The 24193-nt window shown below is 43.7% G+C and overlaps 1 protein-coding gene across 2 annotated transcripts in view; it reads right to left on the minus strand.

Annotated features, from left to right (window-relative positions):
- The window catches only part of ALOX5 (arachidonate 5-lipoxygenase), a 35012-nt gene extending 12130 nt beyond the window's left edge, over nucleotides 1-22882 (minus strand). The window contains exons 1-9 of one of the 2 annotated variants that reach the window (XM_087767037.1): nucleotides 22613-22882; nucleotides 14318-14516; nucleotides 12417-12498; nucleotides 10749-10871; nucleotides 5248-5354; nucleotides 2164-2336; nucleotides 1297-1443; nucleotides 995-1198; nucleotides 682-768 (exon numbers count right to left, since the gene is read on the minus strand). In XM_087767037.1, coding sequence (XP_087623163.1) covers nucleotides 682-768; nucleotides 995-1198; nucleotides 1297-1443; nucleotides 2164-2336; nucleotides 5248-5354; nucleotides 10749-10871; nucleotides 12417-12498; nucleotides 14318-14516; nucleotides 22613-22762 — 1272 coding nt within the window. In that variant the 5' untranslated portion in view covers nucleotides 22763-22882. Of the gene's footprint in view, nucleotides 1-681; nucleotides 769-994; nucleotides 1199-1296; nucleotides 1444-2163; nucleotides 2337-5247; nucleotides 5355-10748; nucleotides 10872-12416; nucleotides 12499-14317; nucleotides 14517-17580; nucleotides 17743-22612 lie in introns of those variants that run through there. The other variant, XM_087767038.1, reaches the window with a different exon arrangement.
- Nucleotides 22883-24193: the final 1311 nt, after the last annotated feature.

Genomic DNA, 24193 nt, shown 5'->3' on the forward strand with positions numbered 1-24193 from the left:
TGTTTCTGGTGGAGCCAAGGGAGGAAGAGCTGGATACATGTTAAATACCAGTGCAGTCAGATTTAGATGTTCAGATTTGACCCAAGAGCTCCACCACAGTCCATGATAAACAGCTATGTTTCACTGACTCAGGTGAAGCCGAGTTTTAGTCTTAGCAGATCTGCTATTTATGGCAATCCAAGAAGACAGGCTGGAATCTACACTCAGTATTTGCAGGCTTAGAAATCTGTCTTATCTACATGTCTTTCTCTGTGATGGAAATTTCCTTTTGCAATCACAAATTCTTTTGCTCACTACCTTTCCCCAAGATGAATAACTGAGTACTTAAAAGAAATTGGGGACTTAACTGTGTGCAGGGATGTATGTCTGTATTATGTTACCTTGCACTCCTATACTCATACCCCAAAGCCACATCAGCTATGAGTAAGTGAGATACTGTCTCATTACTGACATTGGCCAATTCTGAATTGTCTACTTAGAGGTAAAAGATACCATCTTTAGGACAACAAGACACAAGTTAACTTAAGGCATCAGTTCTGTGTGCCAGTTTCTCAGGTGATATTAGTTATGTTTGTCCTTTAGTAGAAAAGTCAAGAAACAAGGCAATATGTGAGGGTTAAATGATAAAAACACATATGGAATCATGAAGAATAATGAAGATTTGCAAAGGGGATTACTTACCTTGTCAAAAAGGCCACATTCACAGATAAGCTGTTCTCGGGCTTTGGTATTGATGGCTATTGTGAACCGCATGTGTGGCACCAAGAGCTGTGAAATTGGACAAACAATGAAAGAAGGAAAATTCTCTGATTGAATTCATCAGCAACCAGGTGTAAAGTTTGAAGTCCTGGAAGTCCTGGTGGCTAGCTGCACTGCAAAGCAGTGTACAGCTAGCCAAACTATCTCAGCAGAGCTATCACCAGGACTTCCTTTTGGTTTATCAAGCTGATGTGATAACCTCCCTGATCCATACATCCCTTCATGCAAGACCAACCTTGAAGAGGGGATGCACAGCAGGCAGCTGCCGGAACATAGCTATGCTGAACACCTCCGAGACTAAGTGTGTCCGTAAGAGATGGGTCACTGTCTGGTGGATGTGGAAATCAGATGAGCGAACCCAAATTTTAGCTAGCAGCCAATCATATGTGGCATCTGAAGGAAGGAATATGGGATTGTCTGGCCCCGGCTTTTGACCAAGCTGAAAGATACAAAAAGAATACGAAACCCCAAGTCATTCATGTTTAAGATGAGACAACAAGCAATGTATCCCTTTAAGGATCCTGACAGTAAGCCCACCTGGATTGCAATGGGTACAATTTTATTCTCCAGATTCTTATATAGCAGACAGATGGGTGCAGCCAAGTACTGTATTGTGCACGGGTCTGTTTTGTTGGCATCCACGCCATCCAGCAGCTCATAGTCCACAATGAAAATGTTTCCTTGCTGGGGGGGGGAAAAAAAACAACTTGATGTGTTTTAACAGAGTGCAAGCAGTAAGGCTCGGAACAAAGGCTGGGAAGTCTCGGCCAGAGGCTAGCTTGTACCTTGTGGCCACTGGCCTGCCCTTGCTTATAGTGGCACAGGGTTGATGCCATTGAGAGAGCAAGCACCTTTACACAAACTACCTGACCTGTGTCCACTGAGCCTGATAGTGAGCCTTTCAGCAAAGAGCAACTAAGTACTTGGCATTCATGCAGCGACACTAAGATGCAAACAAGTTTCACACTGCCAGCTGAAGAGACCCCTGTGCTCACCATACAAACAAAAGCAAGGCACCACCCTTGCCAACCCTTCTTCAGCATGTTAGTTCAACTCTGTGGGTGACAAGAGGGTAAGACCCTACCAGGAAAGGGAGAGGTCTTTTGCCCCTCTGAGGCAAACAGTCAATCCCTAACCTTTCAGACAAAACCACTGAAAAAGGGCCTTCACCTCCTGGTGACATCTCTTTAACTGGACCTGCAGAAAGGCATGGCCTGCAGCTCCAGGACAGCAGGTGAAAACAGTCAACAGAAGTGTTGCCAGTCTGCAGAGGCAACCAGCTTTTACATGACCAACCATACAGCCTGAAGAGAGGAGATGTGGCTGAAGGCAGTTAGAACAGGGTTCAGACGTTAGAGGATATGAGAAGGAGCAGATAAAGTCCAACCTCACTCAGAACCCTACCTTCACTTCCTCCTCCAGGGTCAGGTTCCTCTCCAGACTGCATTCTACCATATCCATAGTCACGGGCAACTTCTTGGGTATCTGTGTGCATCTCCGGATCAGCACAGGATTGCATCCATTCAGGAACTGGTAGCCAAACATAAAATCTTCCTTCCAGTGCTGCATCACGTATTCTAAAGGAAAACCAAGCTTGTAGCATCAATATCTGCACTGCATGAATATCCTACTGCATTGTAGGATTCCTCCCTTCCTCCCCACCTTTTGTTATACTGCACTGCAACTTTGACTAAAGAAAGTAGCGAGAAAATTATTCAAAAGGTGCCATAGAATTTTTAGAAAAATCACTTAAGTTAAATGGACAATCTAATATTTGCTTTTCAGTTTGAGAAGAATTAAATTGATAATAATTTGTTTCTACATGTACAGAAGCAATGAGGAGTAAAATATTCCACTCTTATGAAAAATACTCTCTCCATCTGCAGACCACCTTCTCAGGTCTTCCATGACATTTTTAAATCTCACTCTTTAAATTCTCAGGATATGCAGTACAGAGGAATGAGTGCAAAAAAGATAGCACAGGCAGGAGAAGGGAAATACAGAGCAATATGGGTAAGGAAAGAACAGCAGTGGCTGGAGCAGTTCTCTTAGCTGGAGCTGGGTAAGGGGTACCTGGGGAAGGGTTTTGATTTTGGGCTTCTTAGTAAAACTGCTTACTGGTTATTTTGTTTGCTTAACATTTTTCCCTCTCTCTTTATTTTTCAATTGCTAATATTAACATCTCTTCTTAATAAACTTATAGTTTCAGGTACTTCATCTCCTTACTATTACATATGTAGTACTACTGGATGTTTGTGACAATTGCAGTTTTCTGTTTCATAATGTCATGTCACCAGTTCAGCCTACAAGTTCAGAGTCGGAAAAAACATGATTAATATGAAAAATCCCATTGGTGTCTTCAGGGGAAAAATGAAGCAAGTAAAGTTCTCCACTACTCCCTATTTTCAGATGAGGCAGAAGTTTTTCTGAAAGCAATTTATTTTTCTACAAAGGGTGAAAGGATGAAAAAGATAGGCCTGAAGGAATGTAATGATAATTAAAAAAAAGTCTCAAAACTCACAATGCTTTCTAACAGAGCGGAAAAATGTTAAGTTTACTTAAAGTTGATATTTACATCATCTCTGTCAATTGCATAATGAGTCTGGAGCTGTATCTGAAGTCTACAGCAAACAAAAAATGACTCATCACTTTCGACAGAAACTGCATGACTGAAAAATGCCTTGAACAACCTCCTCCATTAGCCCTGTTTCTGCCAAGGCTTGCAAATAAGCAGATTCAGAGTTGCATTAACATAACTGAGACTGATGCTTACCATTTAAAACTCACAGAACTGGAGCATTCCTCATGAGTATGGAAATGTTATCAATGAAATAAATTGTAAATCATATCTAATTCTTGTGTTAAAAGTACTTTAGGAAGCAATCTTATCAAATGTAACAAAGTGCTGTAATTAGTTTTTAATAGCTCTGGCCACCTTGTGTGCTTTTATACCCGAGACCACAGAAATTACTGTTATTTCTGTTAAGTGGTACTTAGGCAGCCTGAAGAGGAGCAGAACTTCAGAGCAGGAGGGAAAAGTATTTTCCTTTGCAGAATCTGAACAGGCTATTCACGCACATTTGAGGAGCCACACGCTAACTAATTTATAGTATCTGTGTATCTACTATATCCAATAATACAGTAAAATAAAGTAAAATAATGTAACCATGGGGAATAGTAGAAGGTTGGGTCTGGCTCACACATCAAAGGCTTCCCAGCCCTGCTTTGCAGAAATGACACCATGAACTTCAAAGCCCATGTCTGTCTGCAATTCTTTTTATTGGGTTTTCAAGTAAATGCTAAGAATTTCATATTGAAAAGGGTTAAAGAAAAGAAGTATTTTGTCTTTGATATGTTAATATTATGTTAATGGAGTTTTTAACAGTATGAAAGATACTGCAGAAACTGAATGGCCCTGAATACAATACATACTCTTAGAGAGGGATTTTTGTCTTCTAGTAAGAAGATCTGAGTATGAAATGGCAAGCGCAGCAGGACTTTTAATGCAGTATGCACAACTAATTCTGACACATTTTTGAAAAGAGAAGACATTTTGGATAAATGCCACAAGCCTTTTCAGGCCTAGCTCCCACTAATTTCCAGTAAGAACCATGGTACTTCAGGTTGTGGTCTGATGGCCCATCCTGGCTGCAGCAGGACCAGGTGAAGAAGTTACAGCTCTCAGGTCATTCCCAGCTCTTTGCAGCCCATCTGCAGATCTGTTGGCCTAACAGCACGGGCTTTCATGCCTGAAACGAGTTCTGTCAAAATGACTCCTGTGGGGAAAAATTTGCCACTGAAAAGCATTTGAGCTGCCCCATGTCATTGACACAAATGGCCCACGAGAACTGACTGAGGGGAACCACAGGTGAGGTTATGACAGCAGAACTGATGCAGTGGTACCCTCCCCATATTGGGACAGGGTCGAGAAGCTGGGACTGTTAGCAGCAGTGCAACCAGGACTGAGCACATGGCTGGGACGCTAGGCAACAGCCTTTCATCTGGTCTATGTAAGAGGCAAGTGGGGTCACCCTCGTACTTGTCTTTAGCGGAGAACATAGATGATCAAACTTTCAAAAATGCCTTAATAGCCAATATGCTCTGAAAAGCGCCCCCACTAAGCTATGTCTAGGTTTAGATGCAAAATACTTATGAAAATTTGTCATATGGGACTTTCACATATCTGAAAATACATTTCTAAAAGCCAAAAGGGACTAAGAAGCCCAACTGGCCTGGCCTCCAGTATAGCTCAGGACAGAGAAGGTCACTGAGCAATTCCCAGTAATTTTAGCTGGTGTGAGATCATAGCTTCACTTTTTGGACTTGCAGGCTGCTGGTGTGATCAGCAGTCTGAGATTACAGTTTATTTATGAAAAAACATGGGAGAGCGGAAGTGCGGGTCAGCCACTTCCATCCTAATCAGGTATGTACAAGACCACTAATCAGTCATTCTACGATGCAAACATGAGCAAATGCTGATAAACCCACCAGAGATTGTGTTACTGATTCTGACAAAGATCCTTTCAAAATCTGCAAAATCACTCCAGGACGACTGGAACATGTGCATGAAACGGTTAACATAAAGATTCTCCATCCTAAAAATGAAACAAAACAAAACATCTCTGAAAAAAAAATCATCTCCAGCTTCCTCAATACTTTTCCCCATTCTTTTCCACCCTTTTATATACCTACACACAATAAATTTTTCAGTGGTGGAATGTGAGATTGGTCACCCTAGAGAATTAAATTTGCTGGTTATACCTTTACACACAAGCCTTAAAGGTGTCTCAAGGGCCCAGTCTCTGCTATTGCATTTACTGAACTCTGTTCTTGAGTTGTTCTTGGCAGCCTACAATGGCAGTGCTTTAAAACCTATGACATATCAAAACTGTAGTCAGAAAAACTAGTGCTTCACACATCATTAGTAGTTAGCATCAGCTGAGAGTGCTAAGATCATTATTAGCACCAGTTCAGAAAGGGGTACAGTGACACAAAGAGATTGATTTGCACTAAGTCAGAACAAACGCAACCCAAGATCAGTCCAGACAGTATTCCTAAACAGAAAACAGCTGCTGTAAGTATCTAAGTGGCCAAGGCCAGACTGGATCCCTATGACACGAGGCCTGAGTTTTTGAGAGCTTTCTGTTTAGTTGAGCTGCTCGTTAAACTTGATGCTCATCTCTAACCTCAGGAACCAAATCGCTTGGTTGCAGACATCACATGAACATGGGGGGCTGGGAGCCAGAAACATCTGACTTAAAGTGCTAATTTGGCAAAGTATTCTGTCTACAACACAGTCAAGCAAGTTCACCTTCTATGAGATGACAAGTCCTAAATTGCTACATAAATGCTAACCTGTTTTTATTAAATAGAAATCATTTATTTTGACTAGAAAGCAAATAATGAATTTGAAAAAGAAAGTTGCCTTTCCACTAGCACTTCAAATGTGCAAAGAAAAGCACACACATCTCACCAGTATAAGCAGGGCAGGTAACGGAGTAAAGAAAAGTCACGGTGTTGCAGGAAATCCTGCCAAACAGAATTTGAGGGAGGAAGAATCCCAGGAGGGTGGATTTATAATCAGTAAACTTAGACTGAAGCACCTTAAAAAGAACTGGATTAGAAGTGGCTGAAGAGGACCAAAAGCCTGGAAAAACAGCAAGTGGCAATCTGGAGGAGGGCTCTAGGCCAGCATGACCATAACCCAGACAAAGGAGCTGCTGGTACACTGAGCCCAGACAGGGTGCATGTAGAATGGACTATTTCTGCTGCTGTAGATGGCAGTCAAGGTTAAGAGGTGCCTGGAGGCATGTTAGGAAGTAAAACTCAGGCAATTGTCTAGCCTGAAACCGGAGATGACCTCTCCAGAGGTCTCTTCACACCTGACAGGGACACAGAATGATCATATAAAGGGAGGGTAACTACTGGGCAGGACTTTCTGGGTAGATAGTAGCTGTCGGAATCACAGATGAACTTCATGACCATAACCAGAAGTTTAAATTATTTTAAACAACATAACTCAGCAGCTTGAGATGAATTACTTGAGACTGTCTCATTTGAGAGTTTCCACTAAAGGTCCTGTAGAGCCTCTGCCCTCCTTCAGAACTGCTCCAAGATTAGGAAACACTAGACACATGAACCACTATGTACTGCTCCTCTCCGGCCCAGGGTGCTCTTCCTACCTGGGACTATTAGCCTGATCAAACCAAGCAGTAGGCACAGCACCTGGGATCTAGTCACAAACCTGCTGTGGTCTGACCTGCTGAATGCCAGGCATACATTCATTCTCAGATGTTTCAAAGATTACTTCCTAAAGGAATTCTGTCACATTTTTTATCTTGGAACAAGCTTCCAAAGGACTTAGGAAATAAAAACCTGTTTTCCCCAAGAAATCAAGTACTTCTCAGATGTCTGGCACATACTAGAAACGAGAGCAAGGTAAAAATGGCAGAGTTGCTTGTACAACTTGATCTGCCCAAATGCAACACTGGTCCAAAATAGTTTCTGGCACAGAATCCAGGGTGAGGGTTTCTGTTTGCTAGATAGTGTAGGTCACATCAGCACTGGAAACCTTCAGGATTATCCCTACCTACACGTGATTAATCCTGTAAACTTACAGAATTATCCACTGCCAACAGCATCTAAAGATCCAACCTTGCAACAGCAGAAGGAATCTCTGAGACATATCTCCCTCTTTCTAAGTTCAGTTTTGCATGTTCCAAGCAAAAGGGCTTTCCCCTCCCCTCTTCCACTACTCCCTAAGTCTCATACAACTCTCACAGCTCTCACATTTTTCCTTAAAGGTGCTCCCTGCCCACTGCTACACCTTGCAACTCTGCACCTGCGCTTGGATTTCCAAACACACCTCCCTGTCTTCCTTCCTACTGCACTCAAACTGAAGGAAGACCCCATGCCGTCCCTCATGCATCTCCACTCCATTCATGCAGATAGTTGTCCCAAGCTCCTGAAGCACAACAGGGTAGCTAGATAAGGGCTATCAAACTAATTCTCCAAAGCTTTTCACAGTTCATCCAACCAAAAGCGTCAGTCTAGATTTTCAGCCAAATGTATCAGGCAGGAAGCATTGCTGTTCCTTCGAAAAATCTCTTTTGTGTCATACCAGTTCTGCAGAATGGCTGGCTATCCGCAATAAAGTTTCCAGTTCCTACTTCATGGGGAGGTGCCCTTACAGCCAATGACAAAAATAGATGTCCCTGCACTCTGTCGAATTGTTTGCAAGTTTCACTTGTACACAGACTGACAGAGTGGGATTGCTAGAAGGGGAATGTAGCCTCCAAATTGGTTATGTCTACTCATGGCAAACCAGTCATCTCTGACTTTCGGATGTTCCTGCATCACTCAGATCTCCTGAATAAGCTGGGAAACAGCTGTTTTGCACTGGCTAACACCATGCTAGAAGCAACAGCTCTTGAAAAACATAGGATTTTTAAAAGTTTGGAATACCATGCCATTGCTAGGGTAACAAGAGGAGATCCCAATGACCTTGCATGGGGTTTGTTTGTTTTCACACCTCTCCTCTTCCCTTAACGGAGTTATTCCTTGGCTTTTCTGAGCTAGACTGTTTCCTGAAGCTGGGCCAAAGGAAGAGCTGCACAGTGTTTGCTTTCTTCCCTTGCTTGGAACCTCTTCTTGGTTTTGCCAGAGGTTTATTCACAACAACACAACACAACAACTGTGACAGGTTTTTCCCTTTTTCAGGATGGCCTCACCCCTGGCTCTGTTTTGTGGTGAACAGGTTGTACTGTTGTCCCACCTGATTGAATCTCAGAGCACTTCACAGATATGCATAGGGTCTCCTCCCAGCACTTTCTGGGAGGTAAACAAAGTGAAATTATCGAATTTGATAATTTGATAAATTCAAACTGATAATTTAACTTAGAAACTGCCTGTGGGAATCTGGCCTGCATTTTATTAAAGTCCTAACTACAGATCAAGAATGATCTCTTCTGGCCTTATAAAAAAATTGACTTGCCTTTTAAACAACACTATGTAAACTTCCACAGTTTTCTTGGCTTATTTTTCTTGCCTTTTTTTTTTTTAAATTATTTTCCCAAAGAACTATTTCTGATGGCCATTTTCAAGTTCATTATCTTCTGACTAAAAGGCCCCTGCAGGGCTGGGTTCTAATACTTATCTGTGGAAGAGGAACATCAGAGTCAAGGTTTTTCCAAGGACCTATGGTCAAGGCCCCAGATTCTTTAAAACTTCTTAAAGCTTTAAGAATCCACTGAATACTAAAGGACTGCTTGAAGAATAAGGTCTTTCATGAGGTGAGAAGGGACCTCAACTTCCGGCTCAAATTAAAGATGAGAGATTTGGTTCTTCTGAAGTCTAAATGTAGATATAAAGTTGAAGGAATACATGTGCCATTGGGTAAGTTTGGGGGGCAGGAAGCATCTGTCTGTCTTTTGTACCATTAATCTAACTCCTTGTGTGACCCCACAGCCACTTCTCTGGTACAACAGCTAGTATTGCATTAAAAAGCTACAAAAGCACGCACTCTACGACCTGTTCCATCATTCTCCTAACATCCTAATTTGTACGAGAGAGAAAGCTAGAGGCCCCTGGTCTTCAAAGCTATTCAGCTGCCTTATTCCAATTAGCTCTGAAAGATCTACGACCACCCAGCCATATGTGCTGCAGAAACACACCCATCACCCTGTTCACACCTGCTGGAGACTTATTCTACTAAAAAAAAAAAAAGAAAAAAGATTTGCTGATGTTACAAAGCATCATTCCATTACGAAAAACAGATCCTAGTGTGGGGGAGAGAGGAGGGAGGGAGAAATCTACAGCAGAGCTAATACAGACAGAAAAAAACGTGTTCTTTGAAGCTTCCAATTTTCCGAATTAGAAAACAAGCAGGTAGATTATCTCAGAACAAGCCATGGGATTTGACTCGGTGTTGGTAGTGAAATTCAGCTGCATAAACGTAACACCAAGAATGCTCTGACATGTAAGGTTTCAGTCACCGTCAGTTCCCCAGATGGACTCAGATAAGCAAGTATGCACTGTTATTAGAACCTGCAAGTTTCTCAGTACGGCTATTAAACTCCCTAGTTCTTACCAGCCTATGCTTGATGATATAATCTCCATCTGATCACCCAAATAACGGGAGGAACACCTTTCAAAAATATGAAGAGACCAGCATATTAACAGAATCACAGATGTAGAAATTGTGGGTGATCTTGGACCAGTCTTGTCTCGTCTCAGACTATCCCACCATTGGATAGTATTGTGGGATGTCTGAGATAGTATGATGTGACCTGGGCATGTGAGTCAGCTCAGAAGGGGACTCACAGGCCAGAGAGGCCCTATTTGCCTCATTAATCCTATACTATTTCAAAGAGCTCTGCAGGATTGATTATTCAGGCTCATCCAACAGCCAGGACTCCGTTTTTTTTCAATGACATGGCAAGTGCAAGTGGGTGGACAGTGACTTTGTTGCCCCAAGCAGATTACACTCAGATATGGTTAACTGATAAGCTGCTCAGAACAGCTTTTCTTCAGCAGGATCTCAAGGGTGCGTTCGTACCTTCTTCTTTCGGTATGTGACTGGAAAGGCTTAATTATCTGTGACTGGAAAGGCTTAATTATCGCAAACAGTCGGGGAGAGAGGTATCTCTAGGGGGCGACTCTGAGAACTAAGTCAAAAGCCTAAGGTATCAGGTGCCAATAGTCCTTCTTCCTGTGCTTTTCACCAGTGCCTCCTCCATCCGTCTACAGCCAAAATAGTGCCTAATGAGAATGCAGAGGCTCAGTCAATTCCCAGCATGAAAAGCTTAAAATATTGATATTTAAAAAAAAAAAAAAATCCCTTCAATTCTTTCCTACTTTGATTGACTGCAGATCCAGATGGGAGAAAAGAATCCAATTTTGAGATGTCAATGAAACCTAAAAGGTGATCAGATCCTCACCCTGCCCCAAAAGAGATTTTGCAAAACTCCTAAAGTTCCACAAACACTTACGCTTTAGAGTAGTTCAGAATGAAGTCAATTCCTTTCTCATTGTCAAACTGGATATCACGAGGCAGATCATTGTGAGAATGGGCATCGATGCTCAAGGGAAAGCCTGGATGCCACTCCTTCCAGCTGAGAAAATAAGAGAGGCTAGATTAACCATATAACCTTACCAGCACAAGAGCTGTGTCATTCCTTTACCTACATTGCTTCTGTGACTCAACTCTATGAAGTAAATTTGTGGCAGACCCATTTGGGCCCAAACCAGTGACTTATACCACATCAATACCTACCAGTACCCTACAGAATCCTGAAGTACAATGGAAGGCATCTACTTGACCACCTACCTTCACAAAACTTGAAGTAACTTAATATCTGTAATATTTCCAAACACTTGTCACATTCGGTTGAAACTGACAGTAGCTTCAAATGTATTGGGAGGAGAGGGGACACAGAGACAGACAGGTGCCCAATGCACACTCATTCTTGGGGCTACATTTTTGCAGAACTGAGATACAGCAGCTAAAATTACTCAGACATGTGTTTAGGTTCCTCCAAAAGGCAACTCTCCAAGAGATGCAGGTAGTCTTGATTCAGCTCCTCAGAAGAGTCTTATATCCTAATGGCCATGGCACACATTCTCTTCCATGTATGTTCTTGCACTGTGCCCCATTTTTACTTCAAAACAGAAGAAGGTGATTTGTAAAGAATACTGTTTCAATGGTATGTCCAAACTGCCTGCCACACACAGACTGCATTGTGTGTTATCAGTTATGCATCTGAATTGTAAATAGCTGTTTCCCTGGAATTACAAATGGTTTTGCCTTCCTTTTTGCATGCGTAAATAAAATTTTGTACCATGTCTCTTTTTTAACTCTATTTTCCTCTGCTCTATTTCCCATAATTTGTAAGCAAGATCTTAGTCAAATTATATCAACAACACATGTGCCAAGCCTCAATCAATCATTTCTGAATGGACCCTCTGTCTTTCTGATCCTTACTCTCATGATAAGGAGACGCAAGCGCAAGAAACTTTTGTTATTTTAACAGAGAGTATGTATCTAGGAAAAGGAAAGGTCTAATGCCTTCTGGAGTTACCCATTGATAAAAGATAGCGTTTTCCCATTGGGACCTTGATTAGGAAAAAATGTCTATGACGGTATAAAGGTGAGTATCACAACTGTGTTCTGATAGCACGTTCCAGTCCGCTCAAACAGGGCCGGATCTTCCACTGCACCCTGGTGCAGGAAACAACTAAAATTAGCTTGCTGCAGCAGCCAAAAATCTCTGGTAAGAGCTGACATGTTCAGATCATGTTCCGAAACTGGAGTACTGCTTGTAAAAGGCAAATGAAATCTGCCTTCAAATCTTCCTTGAAAGCACAACTGTGTGCCAGAGGGCCCACACAGAGACTGTACCACTGAATTCCCACTTAAGGCTTCCAGATAGGCTTGTCTGGTGTTCATGTATATAGTAATGCCACTTGCACCAGGATGATCATTACTTACAGTGAATTCCATCTAAGTAAAGAACAGATATGGCCAACATGGTAACATATGCTTTCTCTTATCCAGCAGACCAGTAATTAGAGCAATATGATAATCTGAACATACTCTGCCAAACTCTGACCTGATGAGAACAGGCCCTGGACCTTCTGGGGAGCTATGGGAAACTCACCGGTACATTTTTTGACGGGTCTCGAGCTCTTTGCGCCTGTGCTGCTTGAGAATCTGGGTCTTGTCATCCCGGGGGAGCTTTGCTGTGTAACAGGGGAAAGAGACAGGGTTATGAGGTTCCTCTACCTATCACTGCCCAAGTCTTGAGAAGTAGAGCAAAGTTTCCAAACCTTCAAATTTCTGATCTATACCTTTACAAAGTTTCTGTGGGAAATGCTTACATGATCCAATTTAGTACCTCGAGTAGAAACACAGGTCCCTAGAGAATCTGTTGAAGGAGATAAGCTCCTAACTTGGTGCCTCCAAGGGACAATTAGCTCAAGCCAGGAACATCTGTCTCAAGTGTACACAAAACCTGGATTCCTAGTGTAGGCACTTGCTGTACATATCTAGTGTTAAATGGTCTGAATAGGGTCATGGGAATTAATTTTACATTTCAGTATCTAAGGAAATTTTCATCAATAAGAGCAATCACAACATTGTTCCAGCTAATGTTCTCTGCTGAAAAACATCTCCAGGAAACATCTCTCATCCTCTCTCTTTGAGCTGTGCTCTCCCCTGTCAGCTTGGGGCAATAACCCTATCTTCTTATCATGAGAGCAGAAAGAAAAACCAGTGAAGCTTCATTTCCAGACAGCTTGCTCTTCTGACCATGTATTCACTATACTACTAAACAACACAGAGACTTCCTTAGTGATCAGAGAAAGGGCAAGGTACGTGACTCACTTTACATACACAAATGGGAAGGCAGATAAAGCCAGCAGGAGTTTCATGGAAATAGCTGTTTGGGGATTGGAATTGGAAATATCAGAGGTAATACAACTGATAACATATATGTCTAGCAGTTTCCAGCTGGTTGTGTTCAAGTTACCAGTAGGGTTTCACTTGCTTTTGTCCTTTACCTCACCATAATCTGAAAGCCACGCAGAGCTGCTTTCTATGGAAGTGTTACAGTTGTTATAAATCACACTATGAAAAATGGAAAGTCCCCCTGGAGACCAAAAATAAACTGATGCATAGTTGTGATTATAGGGCAAAAGGCAACATTCCTCAGTCAGAAGTAGCCAAAAACTTAATGGGAAGATAAACATTTTTTAATCAGCTCATATATTTTTTCAGCTGTTTTCAGGCACTTGTGCTGAAGACCAATACAGCAGCCAACCTGCCCTAGGAAGCACAGAGGGGAACGTGCAAACATCAGTGACAAATGTCTGCCCCAACCCTGATCACAGCAAGTAGGTAGTCAGAGCCAGTTAAAACACAAATTTCAGGTCCAACAGGCCACTCCAAACAGAGCACAGAAGTTCTGTAACACTTTTCTCGGTTAGTCACCACTACTTGCAGCAGTCCTATTCGTCTCACCCTGCCTTCTCCTGGACTTGACAGCACACAAAAAGAAGGGGTGAAAAGTGAAGCTGCTGTTTCAAGTCAGTCCTTGCACCTGCTGAGCAGCCTACTTTGGGATTTTATTTCACTCTCAAGAAAACAAGACAATTTACAGGCAAATAATCATGGGTCACTTAGGGGCTTAGTATGAAACAAAGACAGGACACTAATTCTAATTAGATCAAAAGGGCTTCCAGCAATTGAGATGTGGAGCAGACAAAAATTTGGCATTAGGGTCAGCCTTCGAATTCAAGACCAGTGTGACAAGCCAGCGTAAGGACTCTTCCTTGCATGTGCTTCCAAAAATATCCAACTCAACTGCCAGTGCCCAGACCAACAAACTGTTCAGAAAGCAGTCCTAGTCAGCAGGGAAAGCTCATTGCCTAGGATGCAGAAGGGGATGGGCAGTGAGTCTCAATGTGAGAGAGAAGATTGGGAGGTACATGGGGAAAGGGGAAGGAGAGGTGGAAGAATTCTGGATGTTCTGCAGGAAATCAGGTTTCTTATGGCTCTCACCTCTTCCATCTCGAAGGACAATCTCTTTTTCATCTGTAATCCAACGGTAACATGGGAACTCCAAATAGTCACCTATTGGCGTTTTTACAGTGATATACTTAAGGTACCAGTCATCCTGGTACCAATACTTTCGTTTCTCAATTTTTATTAGCTGAATTTCTCCAAGGTCTTCTTCCACAGTCACATCATAGGAGTCAACCTACAGAACAGAATACAGTCAATGATCCACTGCACAGGCAGGAAACGCAACCAGCATTACACAAGTGTACCTGGCCTTTCCTGATATGGCATGGGTGCAAGAGAACTTTCCAGCTTCTGGTGGGTGAGAAAAGGAAGATCTATTATTGGACTGCAATGCAACAGAAAGATGAATAAAAGAACAAGAACACGCAAAACACTCCAGAAACGGCAAAACATTTTTGTATGCAACCTAAAAATGATATTACTCCTTGAAATATTTGCAAGTCTGAGAAAAACATGCAGACCGTGAAATCATTTACTGCTCTCCTGGCAATAGCTGAAAGAGATATTTCTAAGGCACATCTGTTAATGCAACTGGAGTGGAAAGATGATCATGACATTAACACATTGGACTAGGAATCTAAAGACCTGTGTGTATTAGTCATTTGTGCTTCAGACTAAGGACAGTATCCAGATCACCTAAATCCCCTTTGCTTTGTGCTTCCTGTGGCCGGTCTTCTTCAGTTCTCCATTTTTAAAACGAGGACAATGGTACATTTTATGTTTGTACAGCTTAGATTTGGACAATAATACATTTTATGTTTGTACAGGCCAGACATACAAAGGAATTCGCGTAGCTAACTGAAAACAAGGTTCATAAGAACTGCATCAAGCTCTGGAGGCACTCCATTCTTTCATTCTTTCACAAAAAGCAGGCCAGCATGTGGAAACGTGGTTTAGCTCTTTCCTCAGTTTGGAGTTAACTCAAAGGCCTGACTCCTGCAGCATGGAGGGACCTCAGACCAGACTTGCACAGTAGCTAGTCTGTTTAGTCCTTTCCCATGCTAAGTGTCTGGTCACAGGGTCTTTGCACTGAGCTGGTACTGAAGGCTAGGACCACCCTTACCTGCTCCTTCAGGAGTTCCCTCATCAATGGCATACAAGGACAGGCCCCTGAAACCTTGAGTTATTGGCCATGCACTGATCCAGGTGAGGAGCAGACCAGTCCTGGTGCTGCCTCTACACCAAGCTTTGCTGAGGTGCAAGGGCTGCAGCTCTGAACCTGGGCGGGCTGAGGAAGCGACTGAATACCACGCTTTCCCTTTCTTGATGAATGCTCCAGCAGGGTGACAAAAGAAGTACCAGTGAACATTTTCATCTCCTTCTGTTTGAATTACAATGGCTGTGACTACCAAGCTCAGCATTTCTTCCATGTGGGAGGCCTGTTCTCAGTCCACATATATGATTTGGCCTCTCCAGGCTTCACTATCAGATGGCTTAAAATGGATGTGGAACCACTTGGCCCACCAGGAGTGTATCTGTGAGCACATGTAATTGGCAAACCTTATCTGCTAAGTGCTCTAGCTACTGAGGTGTGGTAAGTGGCCACACGGAAGGCCAAAGAGAGCTAGCCATCTAGACACAACAAGATGACTTCAGCCACCAAGGTCGGGCACCAGTTCACTGTGTAAATTGCCTCTCCCACAACACTGCTTTCAGTGCCGCAGCTACACGGCCAGGCCTGCGAGAAGGACAGTTGTGGACAAGGTGCTCCCCTCAGCACTTCTTGCCCATGATAAGCACCCCCCACTCAGCACAGCGGCCGTTATGAATGCTGACTCAAGTGCCTTGCTAATTTGCCTAACAGATTTAGGACAGTGAACACTTATCCCAAAGGTGGGTACTTCACTCCCCTCATGAGGCTAACTTCTCAGGGATGCATGCAGTTTCTTACTGCATGTGGGGACAGCACCCAGCAAATTTCTGGTGGCACTTGCACTATTAGGCAATGCCAGCATAGGAAGAAATTTCAAATATGACCAGTAAGACACCATGTAGTACTAGGCAATTCAGGGAAACAGGAATTGAGTCTCACTTTCCAAGACTAAACAGCTTAGGGCAAATGGGAGTAGCCAAGTGCTCATCGTAATAAAGCTGAATTGGCTATGGCAACTACGGAAGCAGCAGCCAAAGCCTCTTCTGCTCAGATGATCCTGCTAAGTTTCATGTGGTTGTAAGTAGAGACTTCATTCTCTTGTGGATTTTCTCAACACGGCAAACAATCTCAGAAACCAACCAGCTGCTGAGATCAAAAGGCTGAGGTACTGCATCGACATGCTGCAGTGCCTGTGAAGACTCACTTGCCTGTGTGAGCTTTGTCATTTGGCTCCTGACCTAGAAACCACACTCTGCTTGTTCTTTTCAGGAGCACTTTCTTAGCCTTCCCCAGGCATTTGATATATGACCACTGTTACTGTCTTTCTTGCTAGGGAAAGGCTAATTCACATAAGGACCAAAACTGAAAACTGAAGAAAGATTAAATTCCAGACAGGAGAAAGGAAAAAAAAAAAAAATTAAGTGCCTCCAGATGGCACTTATTATTTCAACTGTTATAAAAGAAAGATTCATAGCAACTTGCACCCACATGATTGGAAGATCAAACATAAGAAGGATCCCTTGGCATCCCTTTCTCTCCCATTTTAACCCAAGTTTCCCACATTATTGATGCAAAGTACCCTTTTCTACGGGCTATCCATGAATTACCAGCTGTGATGATCATTTTGGGATGAAGACATCTATCTGTCCACCCAAGTTTGGGATGACAGACCTCAGTTCTCTCATAACCCATTACATAAAAATACTAGCTGTCATAAAGTTTGTCACATCTAATTGACTCATAGAAGCCAGAGTAAAATAAAAAACCCTTCAGGCTTTGGAGTCCATCCTGCAATGAAACATCGTCCTTGCCTATCTTTCCCCAAAGATGTTCTTCAATCAACTTTGGAACTGCCAGGCCATGATTGCTACACTGCAACTCATATGAGGCTGTTTCATACTAACAAGGATATTGGAATTTCTTCTAATATGCAGCCTAATTTAATTTTGGGCTCAAATATTTAAAATGGGCATGGACAGTGCTTATTTTGATTTGCTGAGACTTAACAGATTAATCTTAGTCTGAGCTACATTTTCCCCATGCCTATTAAAGCAAAAGACATTGAACTGTTTATTTTAAAAAGGAAGCCCATTGTGTCTTAAATAAAAATTTGCAATGTTTATGTCAATAGCACACCCATACACGCCAGGTGATAACAAACTGCTTCACAAATAGCATGGCAGTCCTTGGCAAGCTTGGGATGACAGCGTCTGTCTGCTAGGATGTGAGCTGAGAGATGAAAATCACAGAGTTGAGATTTCAACCAGCATATTAAAATGAAGCTTGTCACTTTTCCTTGCATCTCCATAGCAGAGAAGAAATAGTTCTTTCTGTAGAGCCAATAAATAAACTAATTTTAAACATTTTTTTGAAAGTTTATGTTCCTGACTCTTCAACCCCCTCCCCCCCACTATCTCAGAACAGCTAAAAGGATAATGTGTAAAGGTAAATTCACTCCCTTGATGATTCATGATTTTGAACCAGCTATGGAGACTTAAAAATTTTGAGTGGCTTTTCTCAGAAATCACATTAACAGTGCCTTGAGCCACAACCATGACAGTCAGTGACTGTAGGACATACCCCTGTGCCCCTGGCTAAGTGAATAGAGATTCCTCCCTCCCACAATGCTGGTTTCAAACACCACCTTGATCTTTGCTTATCACCCCACGTCCAATATTCTCAGGTTCGCTCTTGTCAGTCGGCACAAAGAAATCTGGATGATGGCTAGAAAACGTAGATAACATGCTTAGATTGTTTCCCAATCTTCAAATCTTCTTTCCAAAAATAGGCAGCACTTGAACCATTTCTACTTCATGTTCGTTTCCCTCCAGCTCCTGATTTTCCCAGTAAAAACAGTATGAATAAACTTTTTACCAGGCTCAGGTTTTGCACTGAGTCAGTACTTCTGCAATTTTGTATGTCTTCCCCAGACCAGACGGCACTTTGCAAAAGAGTCCCTCGTCACGGGCTGTCATACCATGTATCTCAAACTCAGCCACTTCCTGCTTGTGCACCTCTTCATGCAATTACAACACAAAATGAATTCTCTCTTTCAATTTTACCGTGATCGTGTTGCATTTGGCAGTCAGGAGCTGGAAGTAGCCATCTTGCAGAGACACAGTCCAAACGAATCCACAAACCTATGATGTGAATTATTACCCATTTGTGTTCCTCACTATAAAGGGAATTTAAACATGTGAAAACTAATGCAATAACCTACAGAAGCAAATGATAAACTTCATCTGGATCAGATTTGCATTGTATTCAGCTACTTGGGATTTTTATGCTCCATCTTCTGACTCATTTCCAGTTCCAGGGCTAGTCATGTACAGAGGAAGAATAAGGTGACCAGTTTCCCTGAATAGGGCAAACATACTGCATTATTTCTAGCTCAAGTCCTCATGAAAACCCATTGCTGTCAAGTGATTAGTATGGCAGAGAAAATCTGAAATTAGTCTTATTTTCTCATCAGCTCCTTGTTGCCCAAGCTACCTGACTATACTTTTTTTAGTTCATCTCCTTTAAAGGTTCAGCTAACAATTTCATTCTTAAAAAATCCTCATTTCCACTTATATATTTTTATAGTCCTTATGATGTCACACCTATATATATATATATATATATATATATATATATGCACACACATCTAAGATTTAAATTAAAGAGCAATGTGAATCAGACCCGAAAAGTTGATAGAAATGTCACATTGGCAGCCAGTCTTTGGAAGAAACTCATTCCTCTGGTAGCAATCTCTGCTGATATTACAAGAGCCCTAAAATAGTTGCACAAGTCACTGTTTATGTAATGCAAAAAGGACATTCAATTAGCCTAAATGTTCCTGAAGGTTTTTAATCTTTTTATGACCATCATAGTTCCCATTTTAATAGCACTTCTGAAAGTAAGGGTCTCACCCAGCTTTCACTGCCTCCAAGCCAGCAACACCATGGGCTCACCTGAGATGACAGTTTTGCTAATTCAGTAAAGGTGTGTCAGGTTACAAAAATGGTACAAGGTCCAGGTAAGAACTGACAGTTGATTGCTCAGGGTTTCCATGGCATTTGTTGTATGAGGTCTCCTGGTGAAAACATGGCATCCCTGATGACTGCACGGTGAGCCAGAGATGCCAGGGCTTTTTACACAGTTTGATTTCAGAGTGAGAAAACAGAATTAATGAAGACTATTGGACTGTCCAAACTCCTGTAGCATCCTGTTCAAGCAATTTAATCTCACGCAAAACCTAAAGTTCTTTCTTTTTGAGGAGAGACTCCTACTGACTAGCCTAATATTGCAAAAAGGATGACACAGACAACCCCTCTTTCTATAAGCACAAAGCTCTAAGTGGAAAGAACTGTATTTCCCTTCTGGAAATACTTGTGAGTGCGTTTCTTTCAACAAAAGCAAAAAGCAGATGAAGAGGTAACAGGAAGAAAACAGAGAACTGAGTGACACCATAACACTTGCTTTGAAATCGCTCAGCACCAACAGGAACTTACTCAAAAGGCACTGAGTAAAGAAAAGCAGCTATGGCTTTCTACATCGCCTGTGTCCAGTACTTGGAGTACGTCAGACAAAAACTACAACTGGGCTACCATTGTGCAAGTCCCTTCAGGTTTTTCCACGTCCCTTTCCCTCAATCAACATTTGGCATACAAATCTCCTACTCAGAGCTGGCCTAAGCCCTCATTCTTCATATCTAGTAATACACACAATTTACATTAATTCAAATGAAGACATTACCAGGATAATGGAACTACTGAGCCTCACACAACATTTAGAAAAGAAACTGGAAAGCAGATGAACCCTTACAAGTGCATTTTTTTTGCGAATGTGTTCACAATTGAATTGCTTTGCAGAAAAAGAAAATTATAGAGATGCTATTGAAAGAAACACTAAAGGCAGAACTGTGAGAGCAGTTGCTGCATTTTCCAAACCAACCAAACTGGAAGTCTTTTGGCCTGCTTCAGTTTTGTTTTTTTGGTTCCCTATTGGTATTTTTCTTTTCTTTCCTTCTTTCTTTGCACAACGTATTAGTAAGACTCACAGTGTTTTGGGCACAATGTTACCGGAACAGGTGCCTGGAGAAACACACTGCACTCCCCAAGAAAACATCCTCAACGACAAAACTTAGCACAGCGTACTGCAAGTGTCCAATGAGCCAGGTACTTTATGGAACACAGAGTTATTCTCACATGCTGAAAAAACTGACTGCATATTTGTTTATCAAACACATAATGATTAACAGAAATAATTAATTTGGATAGGAGAAAAAGTCCTCATCTGGATTTAGTCAAGAACCTTTGCACTTGGAAACAAGTTTGACAAAAAAAGAGACAGTCCCTGCCTCAGAAAGCTTACTTAGCTAACAATGCATTTTATATAAAACGCTAGGACCCAGGTGAAGACTTTCAAATATGCCTAAAAGCTACCTTCCTGAGGAGATGTAAGTACTCATTTTAGGTGCACACATCCTCTGCTGTAGTGCTACTAACACCCACAAACTTCATTCACTGCTTCATCACCCAGTGGGGTTCAACGCTCACAGGTACTTCTGCTCCTGCTGGACCTGGTCCCACAGCAGTTCAAGACTTGATGCTGAGCATATACTTAATGCTCACATCATGGCATTTTCTCCCTGTGACAGGATCCAGTCCAGTCAGATGTTCAGAGTACTACCAGGCTCTCCATCACAGCCATCTCTCAAAGACAGTGAAACCCTCTTTTGTATCCCAGGGATAAGAGCAAACTGCCTGATTGCTGGAGACCCTGGCACTTATCTCCTCAGCTGGGCAGGGCTCAGCCCTCCTAGAAGAGCACCCTAACCCTAAGTTCGCAGGACAATCTGAGGTCTTCTTCAACCTCTCTTGCTAATGTTCTTAAGCATTGCTTAAAATATGTGACTGTTCACCGGCTAAGAGAGAAAGAATGACTGGATGTCCATTTGGGAGATCCAGATAACAAGGTTCTAAGCTAATGAATGTTTAATCATGAAGGAAAGTAACTTCAACAGCAGCAGCTGGTAAGTCCCCACACTTGAATTTGCTAGAGCATCTCCTCAGAACATCAGCTATAAATATCTGGGGACTATATCTACACATGCCATCAACGCTTATTCAAAATGCTGACTTCTGTTAGCCATATATGAGATATCTAATGCAGAAGAGACTGGAAACCTAACTTAGGCTGTGAACCCCATGATTAGAGAAACACACCTAAAGGCAAAGCAGCACTGTGACAGTGAAGTCTCACTTGTATATGCAGCAGAGGTAGATCTCATTTCCAAAGTGACCTATGAGGACTTTGCTAAAACTTTCAATGCTGCTTAAATCTCATCAGACCTTTTAGAAACTGTGAGTTGGGTTTCCAAATAGAATACACATTTTGCGAGGGGAAAAAAAAAATTACCTGAGCTATTATTTTCACCATGGCAGATAAATAAATAAAGTAAATTAATAAATAAATAAAATTAAGCAGATAAATAAATGCCATTCTAAAAGAGTGCTCAGAGTATAAGCGATTACAGACGGATAGCCAGGATACTGTGATAAGACCACAGAGAGGACAGGGCACAATACATGGCAGAAATCAAGGTTAGAAAAGAATAGCATGGCTGATAGTCCAGTCCCAACTTCATTCTCACACTTGCATGTTTGTGCTGTTTGCCAGCTTTCATTGAAGTTGCCCTACACATTTCCCTTGGCAGGCATCATAATTCCCGCTGGACGCTCTTATCTCTGTTTAATTCCTTGGAGATAGCAGGGCTCTGACTACTAATAAATAGTGATCCTAAATATCACCTATCAACAGGAAGCACGCAACTTTTTTTTAGTATTTGTAAGGAAAATACGGTGAAATCTGAAAGCCCGTTGTAAGCCAGAACCAAGGGGCCCCATCTTTCCCCACGACTGACACAGCCTGGGCTAGCCCTCAGGACAGGGATGTGAACGATGGGCGGCCGGGGATGGCAGCAGGCACCGCGGTGCCGGTGTCCCGCCCCGGCGGGCCTGGGTGCCGGCGAGGTGCGGCAGAAGGCTCCGCCATCCCCGGCGGTGCGGGTCCGGCCCCAGGCGCCGGGAAGGGCGATGCGCGACGGCGCGTACGCGGCGGAGCCACCGGGACCCCGCCGGGGCAGGGGCCGGGCAGCCGCGGGGTGCGGGCTCCCCCCGCCCGGCCGGACTCACCGCACCGCGCTCGAAGTCGTTGTAGAAGGGTTTGTCCAGGAGGTGCCTCTCGCTGCAGCCTGCCGTGCCCTCCAGGCTCAGGTACACGTAGTCGTCGGTGCCCGCGAACCACTGGCTGCCCGTGGCCACCGTGACCGTGTAGGACGGCATGGTCCCGCCGGCGCGGCTCGGCTCAGCTCAGCTCTGCACGCCCCCACCGACCCGACGGGACCCGGCCGCTGCTGAGCTGCGCTCCTGTCCTAGCCCGGACCCTGCCCAGCGCCGCCTCCGCCTCCTCCTCCTCCGCCACCGCACGGCGCGGCTCGGCCCTGCCCCAGCGGCCGGCACACCTACCCCGGTACCCCGCACAGCCCCCGCGGCAGCCCAACCCGACACCCCCAGGCAGGCTGTGATGCACAGCTGCCCGCGCCCCGCACTGCGCCCCTGTCCCGGCACAGCTACCCTGCACTGCACCCCTGTGCCGGCACAGCTACCCTGCACTGCACCCCTGTGCCGGCACAGCTACCCTGCACTGCGCCCCTAGGGGTCCCGGCACAGCTACCCTGCACTGCACCTCTGTGCCGGCACAGCGCCCTTGCCCCAGCACAGCTACCCTGCACTGCGCCCCTGTCCCAGCACAGCTATCCTGCACTGTGCCCCTGTCCCGGCACTGCGTCCCTGTGCTGGCACAACTACCCTGCACTGCGCCCCTGTCCCGGCACAGCTACCCTGCACTGCACCCCTGTCCCAGTACAGGTACCCTGCCACCCTGCGCTGCACCCCTGTCCCACACCCTGCACGCAGCCCTCACAGTGCACCTGCCCTCCCACTCTGCACCAGCTCCACGCCAGCACACTTTACACAGGCCTGCGCACAGCACTTTCCTCTTGATAGCCTTCCACTCTTGTTGCACAATCCAACACAGCGCTCAGAGCTCTCAGCACGCAGCATGCTGCTCTGCAGAGCAATCCTGCTCCTGCCAGTCACAGCTGCACACAGCCCTGGACAGCTCACCCTCACACAGCTCAGCGTGCCTCACCACCTCTACACTTAGAGGATTTCAGCCATGTACCCTCACACTGCTCTGCACTCTGTAACCTCACCTCCTAATCACCCCGGTTTGCAGGCATGCACACACTTCTTTGCCCAAACCTTACATGTGTACTACACCGACTCAACACGCTACCACAATCTACCCCCACATGTACACTGCATATATCCCATTCTCTTTATCATCCAGAGTTACTCACTCTATATTCACAATACTGCACCCTCATTATATACACCAAATCTGCAAATCCATGTACAACTCACCCTTTTCTCAGGCCTAGACCCCCATATGCACTATTGCTGGCATGCTTTATTCCCTGTATTCCTCTAAGCTTCTCAAACACCCTGTTGTCTTTGCACAGCCGTGTGTAACACTAACTGCCAGTGTATCTACACATCAGAGCTGTACATACGTGACCAACACCCCATTTCCACAAGGCAGTCTAAAAATCCCACAATTTCACAGTCCCCACCCTGAGTGTACCAAGCACCACATACCTGCTATCGTTAAGATGGTATCATTAAGACAACAGAAGAGTTGGCTGTTCTTCT

The sequence above is a fragment of the Nipponia nippon genome, unplaced genomic scaffold (assembly GCF_047370975.1).
Source record: "Nipponia nippon isolate SJK-2023a ecotype South Korea unplaced genomic scaffold, ASM4737097v1 scaffold_3, whole genome shotgun sequence".
NCBI classification, from domain to species: Eukaryota; Metazoa; Chordata; class Aves; order Pelecaniformes; family Threskiornithidae; genus Nipponia; species Nipponia nippon.